The sequence below is a fragment of the Leiobunum rupestre genome, chromosome 10 (assembly GCF_980474605.1).
Source record: "Leiobunum rupestre chromosome 10, qqLeiRupe1.1.hap1, whole genome shotgun sequence".
Classification (NCBI taxonomy): domain Eukaryota; kingdom Metazoa; phylum Arthropoda; class Arachnida; order Opiliones; family Sclerosomatidae; genus Leiobunum; species Leiobunum rupestre.
In genome coordinates, this window is record NC_143393.1 from 33,060,051 (window position 1) to 33,073,712 (window position 13,662).

At 32.9% G+C, this 13,662-nt stretch overlaps 1 protein-coding gene across 1 annotated transcript in view; it reads right to left on the reverse strand.

The window, feature by feature from the left end:
• Positions 1-1,338: 1,338 nt before the first annotated feature.
• The window catches only part of LOC149925441 (cytochrome P450 4V2-like), a 60,947-nt gene continuing 48,623 nt past the window's right edge, over positions 1,339-13,662 (reverse strand). The window contains exons 7-10 of the mRNA XM_090161755.1: positions 13,414-13,587; positions 13,258-13,324; positions 2,619-2,798; positions 1,339-1,526 (exon numbers count right to left, since the gene is read on the reverse strand). Of these exons, the coding sequence (XP_090017881.1) occupies positions 1,339-1,526; positions 2,619-2,798; positions 13,258-13,324; positions 13,414-13,587 (609 nt within the window). The remainder of the gene's footprint in view (positions 1,527-2,618; positions 2,799-13,257; positions 13,325-13,413; positions 13,588-13,662) is intronic.

Consider the following 13,662-nt stretch of genomic DNA (forward strand, 5'->3'; position numbering starts at 1 on the left):
TCCTATATTTAGTTAATATTTTGTATTTCGCGCGGTTTTTTAGAATTTCCGGCGTACCTAATTAACTTTTCGTAATACAGATGGCGCTCAATGTACTAAATCCCTTTGATGAAATGTAAACTGCTACTACAAAGAACTGCACTGAACTGAATTAAGAATATCATCGTCTGCTTATTGATCTGACTTCACTATATTGAAACAAATATAAATTTTATTTATGCAAATTTTCCTATATGTTCCTATATTATCAAAGATAATACTCCTATATTTTTTCCTATAAATCGACTGTTGAATTTCCTTTATTCCTATAAATTTTTTGGGGTTTTTTCCGGGATTCACCTGGGATATGTAAAAACCTCGTAAATCACTTGTTTCCCAAAATTGCCCCGTGCCCTTACATCCAGTGCGATTTTAGTAACGACCACTCCGATCAGCTTGCCGAAATAATTTGCCGAAAGGTTGTGCCTCCAATTATTTCTAAATTCTAATATATGAAACACTCAATCCACGCGATTTGAGAAGGTGAAAGAACTTGTTCACAAGTCTTTATCTCGAATGGTTTTAATATTTTAAGGGGCACCGTTTTTTTCTGCACCTTTTTAAGTCATGAAACATTTCAATTCCAATTAATTTCATTCCATGTTTTTTAAATGTAACATTTCAATTCCAATTAATTTCATTCCATGTTTGTTAAATGTATCAAATCAATTTAATTTATGAATTCAATATGCATCAAACAATAATTTTACTTAGATGGCGCCACGTGCTTCATAATTTATTTGTTTCTCGGCGACCGGTGAATACGGTGTCTGCGCGCACTCAAATACAAACAATCAGCTGTTCAGCTAGAAGCGACGGTTAAAAATTGCAAATCCATTTTTTTTACCGTCTAAAGACCTTTTCACACGAGCCAACTTTTCAAATCAAAATGCTGAGTCAGCAAAAATGGATCAGTGTTCCATTTTTTTCTCGCGTACTTTTTTGGTGGATCAACTCATCGAACTTTTATTCACACGAACCAACTAGTTTACTCAACTCAAAGTTGACTCATCTAGTTGGGTCAAAAAGTTGGCTCGTGTGAATAGACCTTAATTACAACTTCGCGAGAGTACAGAATTTACAGTTATAGTTTAAAGTTGATTACGTCTGTCGTCACACCTTGGAAAATGGAACGTCAATTATCGGGTTGTTAATATTTATTAGATCCGTTTATGCAAATAAAGCAATAACAAAGACTGGCGCACCATCTACAATCATTAAAGAGTAATTGCAATTTGATTTGTCTACAAAACTGAAATAGTAGGCGCCCCAATACATAACGAAGCGGTGGTTTTCAAACTAGCTTCCCGTTGTTGTATTTCTGCGTCGTGCTCTTTCGGTGAATTTCAGCCGCAGCGGGATCGAAGTGGACGACGTGATGCCCAAGGAGAACACCAGCTTGTCTCTCTGGTCCAAGGATTCGATCCAATAAACTCGCAATATTGCGCTGATCATGGTCAACATAGCTTTCATGGCGTAAGCAGACCCTGTAACAATATAATATTCATTAATAATTATATGAATCAGGAATCCATACCTCTACTTGGAATGCTTTTCCCGGCAGATTTTCGTCTCGATGTGGCCGATGGTTTTTTTTGACGTCATTATGTTAACTTAACAAACTACTACGTGTGGAGGGTAGCGCGCAGACGGGATTTTTTTCTTTCGTAGGCCAGGCCAAAGCCAAGTAGATGTATGGATTCCTGCATGAATCAATTTAACCCATGAATAATCAACTGGAATACACTAGGTCACCTCCAGCGAGGCACTGGGCGGGGTCAATTTAGTGGAAATAGAACTCAGTTTTTATTTATAAGCAGTCGAAGCGTTAGTTCCTAAAATATGGTTAGGTTTCCTTTTTGCAGTATTTATTTAATTAAATAGATACATGTATTTATTTAATATTATTCTTAGAATAGTTATATTATTATTATTATAATAAAATTATAACAGAGCATTTATTATTAGCCCTTCAGACATAATTATTATGTTTAATTTGTTAAAAACCTCACAGGCACTCGATAGAATCGCTTTCAAAAGATGGGAGTTACATTCCTTAATTTTTTTTATTCTAGAAATATTTATAATTGTAAACCATATATTTAATAAAACAATGAGCAATCATTTCGGAGTAATTCTGCTCTCGTAAACTATCTTGCCCTAAAATGACATCATTTCCGAATTCGTTCTTGTTGGCTTAAAAAGTAAATCACTCGTGTGGCGCGAAAATAGTTTCGCCCCACACTCTCTCAGAGTATAACGTAGCTAATGATTATAATAAAAATCAATTAAGCTAATACCCAAGGAACTACAAGTTAATCGCGAGAAAGGGACACATATGGTATACGATCCTACAATGGCGTTTGAATTATAACAGTGGCTTCCCACCAATGTGGCGCCATCCCAATGTTCATTGCTGAACAATTAATAAGAAAAAGCTAGCGAGATTTTAGGAATTGTCGTTTCCCTACTTACATAGTGGTCTAATCGCCAAATTTCGTCTACTACGACAGGAAATTACCGTAGGCTGAATCTTACCATAGATTGGTAGTGGGACATATGTCGTAAGCATTTCTTACCAAGGCAATTTCTGGGACCGCTGGCAAACGGTATAAAGGCGTAAGGATGCATGTTCTTCCGGTTTTCGGGGAGAAATCTTTCAGGAATGAATTTCTCTGGCTCTGGGTGGTGCTTTGGGTTCTTGTGGATGGCCGAGATGATAATGGCCACTTCCGTTCCTTTCGGCAAACGGTGACCTTCTACAATATTTAATTGAAACATTTTCAACATCGTTAACCTCAATTTGACTAGCTATTAGCAAGTAGGTCTTTATTTCTACTTCAGGAGGATGACTTTGTTGAGACCATTTTTAGCTTTGCTCCTAATTGCCCCTCATGCTCCCAGAGTAAGCTCCTTCTCTCATTGGCTCCCTAAATCCTAGGAATATGAATGTCCCCTGGTACGGAAAAATGTATTCCCCCAACACGGGCTCTAAGTTCTAGCTATGACAGCGCGTAATGCTATACAACCTTAGACATACGTCTTAGCGCCACCTTGTAAGAAACCGATAAACTACATTTATACATTTTTTTCGTAGGCTAGAAACAGTAGCAAAGGTTTTTTACGTTCAAACTTAGTTGCATAAAAAATATTTTTACTAATTTGAGTTCATTCAATATGTTTCTTAATTTGTGAGATGGGGAAATATTGTTGTTACGACAATTGCCGAAGAAATTCCAGGTGTCATAAAAATAACTTTCTATCCAATTCCTAAACCTGGTAAGAATAACCAAAATTTTTATATTATCCAAAAATTGTTTGAAACCATCAAACGCGATACCATTACTGTGGCAAATTTAAAACAGCATCACAATTTTTGTAATTTGCATTTCGTGGATGGCCAACTAAGGAAAATCCTTTTAATTCGCGATTGTCCAACGAACTAGTGCGGGAACCTCTGTATTTAATAAATTTTAACAAAACTGGTAGAAAAAAACTATTTAAAACAGCAACCTATGGTTGATGATGCATTGTTATCGACACGAGTGGAAAACAGTGACGAATTTGAACTGATACCAACAACCGACTCCACCAAATTTGTAGATCACACGGAAATACCTGTTAGAGTAAGTATCAACCTTTTTTTTCGATTGCGGCTAATGCTAGATAATTGAATTATCTCATTTACATTTAGGAGGAAATTAATGTAGTACCATTTGAATCCAACTTCCAAGACAACGATTCTAGTCCGACAGGCCCGTAGCCAGCGAGGGGGCCTGAGGGGGCCTGGCCCCCTTAAAAATAATTTGTGCCCCCTCAAAAAATCTGAGAGTGCCCCGTGGTGCCCCCTCAAAAAGTCTCGGTACCCCCTTAAAATATTATTGTGCCCCTAGAAAAATTTCAAAGTAAGTAAACAAAATCAATAAAATATGTCCTATTTACATATTATATTTAGTTCAGTCCAACTGTACAAAATATATTATTACCTTTCGTGTACCTCGCTTTATTATATTAGTTCCCTTCCACGTGCTCCAAGTTGAAAGTTTAAGCTGTAGTAGAAACAATAATATGGGACGTAATCTGGTACAAATATTGATTTGACTATACTAACTAAGGTTAATTTCCAAAAGCACTGTAGTCTAACTGCTAATGGTCGTCGTCGTCGTGTATTCAGTTGTATCCAAGTTATCCAACTTTAAATGGCGGGGTAATTCACTTTATTCCCTCCGCGTAGTTCTCAGTTTACAACGGCTTTAAAAAAACACTGTCGAAGAACGGACTTATCTTTATTCGATCTCGTTGGCAATTTAATCAGTATATAATATTAAATTATCGGTAGAACAGAACCAACGACGTAAGAAGTAAGGATGAAAAGCAACTTGTTTGTTGTGAAATTAGTCCAAATCGTCAATTTAGAATGTAGTCTATATCGAAAAGCCATTGTGGAGATTTCTAGTTGTTTAACAGACTTTAACAGAAGGAGTCTCTTACTTTTATAAAGAATTTTATCAAGAATTCAGAAGATAATTATAGGTACTAATCTATTAGGTGTCAGTTTCTGTTACTTAATATTTTTAAAGTTCGTAACAAACCATCAAAACAAAATCCAAATTGGGGCAATCGATTGAAAAGTAAGTTTATATTTGTGCTATTGTTACATGATTATCGTTTATTATAAAAGTTATGATAGCAAAACTATTCAATGTGCCTAACATATTAGCATATGTAACATAATTACTCATAAGTATGCCTCTGTATAACATTTCCATTGAAAAAAATTCAATGAGACCTTGTTTCAAGCGGAACATACATTAAGCGGACCCAAAAATGCAAAAATGCTTATAATCCTTGCGCTATTGAAAAGGTTACCATGTGATCGCGAGGCACGAACTAAACTTGACATGGGCAAAGCCAGAAACGCGCGAGGAATTCTCACTAACTTCCGTTTCCCATCAGTAAAGTTGATGACGCGTATTTCGTCACGGAATTGTAAGTGACGTAATTTACGTCATATCCCGTGAACAAGGTTTCATTAACGAAAATGATTTTATGGCATACTTATGAGTGATTATGTTACATATGATATTAGTAATAAAAAAAACTAAGCATTTCACGTTAGTTTTGGTAAAATACAACAAACGGTAAAAGTTAGGAACAGTGTCAGTAATAGTCCTATTTATAAAACAAAGTTACAATTTTTAAAAACAGGACTATTATTGACACAGTTCCTATCTTTAAATAAAAGTGTTTTAGTAGAAAATGTCTTAACGTAAAGCAAATGGCGATTATTATCGGAAAAGGAAAAGAGATGCCGATGTAGAGGCTTCTAAATCCCGTAAATTCATCGTGTTTAAATCATTTATATTTCAATATAATTAAAGTAGTGTGTAAGAATACTTGTTCCTAATTTACTTTAATTCGGGGCGCCATATACACATTTTGAACTGGGCGCCACAACCCTCGGTACGCTACTGAGCGTGCCCCCTAAGGAATTTTTCAGGCCCCCTCAACTGAAAAATCCAGTTTCCGAGCGATAAATTGATCAACCTATTCTTAATACTCTACATACTACATAAATATCTCTTACAAGGAGAGTACCCGAGGTGTTTATTGCCGATTTAGTTCAAAGTCGGCCGTAATGTGGACCTATATGAGATATGAAATTTCCCAAAAGGAGACGTTGCACTACCCATTCGATTTGCCGTGGCAACCGAACCGAAAATGTTTTTGACCACTTACAACCAAAATAAGATTTTTCCCTTATTTTACCCAGAATTTGTTACAAATTTACCCTAAAAATGTTTCAATTTACTCAAACTTGATGAAATTTACCTAAATGTGGTCCAAATTACACATTTCGTGATTTTAAAATTTTTCCAAATTTTCGTAGCTAGGATCCTGTGAAACCGAGAAAATCCCATGCTTTTTTAAATGGAGATCTTATTGTTTTAAGTGATCAAAAACATTTTCGGTTGCTATAGCAAATCGAATGGGTAGTGCAACGTCTCCTTTTGGGAAATTTCATATCTCATATAGGTCTACATTACGCCCGACTTTGAACAAAATCGCCAATAAACACCTCGGGTACTCTCCTTGTTAGTCATCTTAAAAAGAATAGCGTTACATCAAGAATAACATAAGGATACATTTTTCTGGACCATTGCCGTGTTATTATTGTCAAAACGTAACGGAAGTCTTTTGTCAGTTAGGATTGAAATTAATGAATTATTGGATGTCGAGATGTTTATACTGGAAAAGAGATTAGAGAAGACACACCAAATTTTTTCTAATGGTTGGTTAATTAATTCTTCCGTTGACTTATTAAATATTATATCGAATTTTGATTCTAACTGGAGCGTGTGCTGAGGTGTATCCGAAACTACGTTTGATATATTTTTCAATCAGTCGCACAAGTCTGCTAAGTACTGTTCAAAATCAAATTTCCTAAGACTAAATGCTAGTATATCAAGAAAAAGAACAGTGAATGGTGCATAAATCGTAATATAATATCCAGAAGACTTACACGAAAAAAAGCAAAGTGTAATTTCTCCCAAACAAACCACTTTGTGCAATCTAGATTTAGGACAAATAAGATTAAAAAAATTTAGCTTTAACCAGGAAAAATAAAGCTCTTAAGAAACAAATTGACAATCTAATTGCCACCAATGTTGTTCAGCTAACTAATGAAGAAAACGCCGAAGTATCTCAAATACTACACGACAATCCATTTGAAACACCAATGAAATTTCGAAATTTTTTACGGCATCAACAGCTTCAAATAGCGAATTCACACGCATCACGTCGAAAGAAATGGCACACGGCCATCATCCACTGGTGCCTTCATATCAAAAGTAAATCGAGGTCTGCTTATGAAGCCTTGAGAGTAGCTATGCCGCTACCAACAACGAGAACCTTGAACAATTATTCTAAGGACATAAGAAGTGAGAGTGGTTTCCAACCTGGAACAATTGAAGAAATGAGAATTGCAATTAATTATGACAAGCTTGAACCACATCAAAAGTACATTTCTCTAATGATCTAAATTATCGTCACAGTACAGGTGAGGTTGTTGGAGTAATTAATTCAAATGACTACCAAAATGAAATTATAAATTTAGTTGAAAGTGTTGAAGGAAAACAAGTAGTTCCGCAGCTTGCAACACACATCAAGCTGTTAATGATTCGCAGCTCGAACGGTAATTTTAAATTCCCCTATGCATTTTTTCCATGCGACAAAATGAAATCAGAAGAGCTTTACAGTATTTTGTGGGAAGCCGTTGAGAATATCCAGTTGGAAGGGTTCAAAGTATTAACAGTCGTTTGCGATAAAGCTGGAATCAACCAAAAATTCGTCAAAATATGTTGTCAAGATGAAGAAAATATAGCTGGTGTTGGCTACAAAACAAAAAACCTATTTTCTTCCGGAGACCACATTTATTTTGTGTCCGACGTACCACATTTGGTTCAAACACTTGGGAATGGACTAGAGAGTAGTGGAAATGATAAAAACACGCGCCTTCTGGAAAAAAATAGCAAGCATCTATTATGGTCCCACATTAAAGACACTTTTACGCTGGACAGTGAAAATGAGTTTGGTTTAAAATTAGCCCCTAAGATTACGTGGGACCATGTCAATTTATCATCATTTTCACGAATGAATGTAAATTATGCTGCACAAATCCTAAGCCATACGATGGCCAAAGCAGTTGATCATCTTGTAGGTCCGGAGGCATCCGAAACTGTGCACTTTCTCAACAATATGAATAATTTCTTCGATGCTTTAAATGTAAGACAATTGACAGCTGGAAAACACAAGCGAAACCCTTTGCTGGACCCTTATAGGAGTGTGGACGATTGGTGCTTCAAAGTAAATCAAATGAACAAAAACTTGCATCATTAAAAAATTTAAAGGTGTATTTTTGTTTGTAGTGGCTGAAAGAAACCTTTCTAGGCTACCTAGACGAATGGGAAGTCGAAGTGGAAAATGTTGTTGAAGAAAACGGCTTTGATAAGTCAAAGATGCTACTTAGCCACGAGACAAGGGAAGGATTGCGAATCAATAGTATCGTTTATCCGTACTTTTCAAATTCAAATAAATTGTTTTGTATTTTATTTTATTTTTAAATTAAATGGAATTTACTATATAACTTTTTTTTAAATATTATAGTACATTCCATCACAGAAGCAACTCCGGTGCTTTTGAAAGCTGGAGCAAAATTTGTCTTAACAGAACGTTTTAATCAAGACCCATTAGAGAGGTACTTTGGGAAGCACAGAGCAGTGACTGGAAGTAACGATAACCCCAATGTAATGAACAATCAACAAAGTTTACCTAAAATTAAATGTTAACAAAAAGTAATAGTACCTTCCCGTAACGGAAACATCACGTTAAAATCTAAAAGAATTAAGAGACTAAGAAGATTAATTTTAGAAAATGAAACGTAATGAATTTCTTCCACAAAAGGTTTTATTCGATTAAAAAATATAACAGCTCAACTGTTTTAGTTAAATAGTGTAGTATTTTTCATTTTGTACTTTGGCATCGCTTTCACGTACGCTTAGAAATATCACATATTTATTCCAGGAAGCCTTTTGCTGGTTTCCGGATTCGTTTTGTGTTTTGGGATTTTCTTTGCATTTTCAGCATGGTTTTTGAGTTTTCATTTCTTTTCACATGGCTGCCGATCGAGGGATGCCCTCTTGTGTTCCCGAATTTCCGTCTTGACTTTCCCAATGACTCCCTTGCCCATGCAGTTCATCGTGACTTTGCATGCTTTGCGTAGGGATTTTTTGGCAACTTCACACTCGGAACCCCACAATTCAAACCTAGCATTAATTTAAAAAAAAAAACCTTCAAGACGAGCCTGCTTCCAAACTGTTATTTGTTTTTTATCAAAGAACTTTTTTTGCTTCACTGTGTAGTTGCGAAATGAAGGAAAATGCTTATGGTTTAAGTCTTAATAAACCGCCCTTCTTGAGGTCTTCGGTCCACTTCGCATAATCAGCTGTTTCCCCTTGTTTACGTTGAACAGTATTCTTTATGAAAAGTTTTAGAATCGGAACCAAACTGCAAGATTATCTGCCGGGCAATATACCCTCCAATGTGGTGAATAACGATCCTTTCTTTTTTCAGACTCTGATTTCCAGTCAGTAGCCGTTGCGTTGGCTCCGTCGAGTCTTGCGTAGATGTACTTTCTTCTAGTTCATTGCTGGAAGAAGCCATTTCCACAACTTTCATAAATGCGTTATTAAAGAATCTTCTCAAGAAGCATTGGTATAACTGGTATTTTTCACGTTCTTCTAATAGATGATATTCCTGAACAATTGAAAATAATTGTTAAAATAAATCTGAATATATTAGTAAATGAATAGATTCATTACTTTAATCTCGAAACATTTTCCAAATTCATTTAAAAACTGGTCGTTTGTCATCAGCTTATGAATGCGTATAATGAAATCAGATCTGCTCGTAATACTATTGTTGGAAAACATTTTCAGGGTGTCAGACACATTTTCGGATAAAATTATTTTTTCTGGATGGTTTTTCACTTCATTTAAGCTAGCCTGAAATTTAAATATGCATTTACAATAAACTGACTGCAGACAGTTGATAGCGTTAATGAATAACCACCACCAGCTAGGCTAATAACCTAAGGAAATGTGTACCTTATATTGAGGAGACAAACTGGTAGTTATCTCAATTCCCATTTCATTTGCGGTGCTTCCGATGAGTTTTTCAGAACAATCAGAAAAAAACGAAGATCTCATTACACTTTTACTGGCTTAGTTATACTTTTATCATCATCATTACTACCTTTTTTAGTTTTGTTAGGCTTGAATTCTAATTTTCAAAACATTTCTGTTAAAACTTATACAAAATAAAGAAAAACCGAATATATACCTTATTCCTTTCCATCCTCAATGGGATTCAAGGGCTTCGACACTATAGCTGTGTTCTTTTAAAAAGTGATAAATTTTAGCTAAATTGGCAGTCCGCTTAATTTTCTTATAACATTTATTTTCTAAATTGATAAGCGTTTTAAATCTTTCAACACCCATTTTTACTAAAACACGAAAAACATTCAGTTCAGTGAAGTACAACCGAGGGGCAGGTCACTTCCTTGATTAACGACGCACCCCTCAAAAGATTAAAACCAATTTAATCGTGATTATTTTGATTAAATTCAATTTAATCACGATTAAGTTGATTAAATCACGTTTAATCATGATTAGAATGTTTAAATCTGATTAAAATGATTAAATCTGTTTAAAATCATTAAATCCTGATTAAAAAATTATATCGTGATTAGTATGATTAAATCGTACTTTAGTTTTAGTTTTGATTTTAATGATAAATTCTCGATACGACCGATTATATTGATTAAATCTAATTAAAATGATTAAATCTAATTAAAATGATTAAATCTAATTAAAATGATTAAATCTAATTAAAATGATTAAATCTAATTAAAATTATTAAATCTAATTAAAATGATTAAATCTAATTAAAATGATTAAATCTAATTAAAATGATTAAATCTAATTAAAATGATTAAATCTAATTAAAATGATTAAATATAATTAAAATGATTAAATCTAATTAAAATGATTAAATCTAATTGAAATGATTAAATCTAATTAAAATGATTAAATCTAATTAAAATGATTAAATCTAATTAAAATGATTAAATCTAATTAAAATGATTAAATCTAATTAAAATGATTAAATCTAATTAAAATGATTAAATCTAATTAAAATTATGAAATCTAATTAAAATGATTAAATCTAATTAAAATGATTAAATCTAATTAAAATGATTAAATCTAATTAAAATTATGAAATCTAATTAAAATGATGAAATCTAATTAAAATGATGAAATCTAATTAAAATGATTAAATCTAATTAAAATTATTAAATCTAATTAAAATGATTAAATCTAATTAAAATGATTAAATCTAATTAAAATGATTAAATCTAATTAAAATGATTAAATCTAATTAAAATGATTAAATCTAATTAAAATTATTAAATCTAATTAAAATGATTAAATCTAATTAAAATGATTAAATCTAATTAAAATGATTAAATCTAATTAAAATGATTAAATCTAATTAAAATGATTAAATCTAATTAAAATGATTAAATCTAATTAAAATGATTAAATCTAATTAAAATGATTAAATCTAATTAAAATGATTAAATCTAATTAAAATGATTAAATCTAATTAAAATGATTAAATCTAATTGAAATGATTAAATCTAATTAAAATGATTAAATCTAATTAAAATGATGAAATCTAATTAAAATGATGAAATCTAATTAAAATGATGAAATCTAATTAAAATGATTAAATCTAATTAAAATTATTAAATCTAATTAAAATGATTAAATCTAATTAAAATGATTAAATCTAATTAAAATGATGAAATCTAATTAAAATGATGAAATCTAATTAAAATGATGAAATCTAATTAAAATGATTAAATCTAATTAAAATGATTAAATCTAATTAAAATGATTAAATCTAATTAAAATGATTAAATCTAATTAAAATGGTTAAATCTAATTAAAATGATTAAATCTAATTAAAATGATTAAATCTAATTAAAATGATTAAATCTAATTAAAATGATTAAATCTAATTAAAATTATTAAATCTAATTAAAATGATTAAATATAATTAAAATGATTAAATCTAATTAAAATGATTAAATCTAATTAAAATGATTAAATCTAATTAAAATGATTAAATCATGTGTTTAGAAATTAGCAGACGAAATCTACTGGAAATCTATTCAGAGCTTCCAATTTAATCCGCTAGTGGCCTCTAGCGTATTGTGTCCAAGGTCATTGTGCTGCTGCGCATCTCCCTCATAATTCCCCTCCAGTTAACATTCATGATTTATCCTCCTAACTAAAGCCGTTTTCTAAAGCGATTGAAGCGCACGCCAGTGACGTTTTCCCTTCGCCCCTTTTCGTGTTGGGGGTAAATTCAACCATTATTCTTGCTAAATAAAATTTGTACGAATTTCAGTCTAATTCAAAACGTGTGTTAAGACAAATACTAATCCAAATGTTCCATCATCAATTATTAATTATATTTTATAAGTGTGTTAGTTAGTCGAAATATTTTCCGGTTGCATAACATAATCACTCTTAATTTTTCCATAGAAAATATTTCAATGAGACCTTGTTTCACACTAAAGTTGTTAATTTTCCAGAAAAAACATAATGCGAAAAATAGGCCGGAAATCGGAAAAATAAAAAATTTAAACATATTTGTATTTTAGACTAGTCTTGATGTTTAGTTTTACTTTTGGATTCGAAAAAATTCCTCGAAATTTAAATTGGAGAACAATATTTGACTAATCATGGAATGAAAACCTTTTTTTTTTCCTTTTTTCGGAAAAATACTGAAAATATTCCGGAAAAAAGGCCTCGCTAAATTACAAATAGTGGACCGTAAATGAAAAATTCAGATATTCCTTGTGCTATTGAAATATCGTGATCGCTAAATACGAGCAAAAATAATATATAGGCCTAACTCCGTATCCTATAAACACGAATTCTGAAAGCTTTCTGATTGAAGGTTTTGTAACGAAGCGTTTACCCACTTCTGGCACGTGACCTGTATTGTTCTCAAAGTTGGCCGTCGCCTTATCTATAGATGGTTAACATGGTAATTATGAAGTTCATTTTCTCGGAATTCAGGCAGGAAGTGGGTAAACCCTATTGGCTACGCGCGAAGCAGTTATTTCAAGAGTACAAGGTTTATATTATCTTTGATCCGAGCTAAAGTACAGATTACAAAGAACGCTCGAGGAATTTTTCACTGTTTCTGAAAACACATTTTTCGCTACGGAGTTCAAAGTGACGTAATTTACGTCATATTCCGCGAACAAGGTTCCAATAAAGAAAATTCTTATGGTAACAATGTGTAGAGTGACGTTAAATTGACATTTGTTATGATACCCAAAAAGGTAAACGCCTCTAGCGAGAATAATACGCCAATTCCAAACTATCACGACGAGACAAGCAGCGCGTATTAGGCCTTATGACCAATGAAGTCCACCCAAAAACGTCTGGTTATTCTAGAAATGGTTCATCAATACCGGTGGAGGACAATGAACTGACACAATTATACGTGAAATGTAATTACAAACTTATGATTAAAGGATTTGAAGAAATTCTAACAAATAAATGATTATGTACTAACTTATTTCAAAATCAGATTTTAATTTCCTGGCGATCATTGGAATGACGGGGTAAATTCGCATGGATTCCTAAGCAATGACGCAAAAAATTAGTGTCATTTTCAATAAACTCGAAAATAAAGGAGATGCTGAAAGCCGAAATGGAAAATAAATTTGACCTTCACGACGCAAGAAAGATAAGTCATTCTCGAAACATCTTCCGAAGTAATTTGCCTGTCCTTCTCCAGGCCAAAGATCTCGTCCAGTTCTTCGTGGATCTTGTTTTGCACCTCGGGGTGATGGCCGATCAGAAACAGCGCTCCAGATGCAGCCACGGCCGTCGTTTCGTATCCCTGGAAACAGGTTACAAGGATAAACATTTCACGTGCTAAGCCCTATTGGAATTAGGCCATTCTGGAGGTCAACAT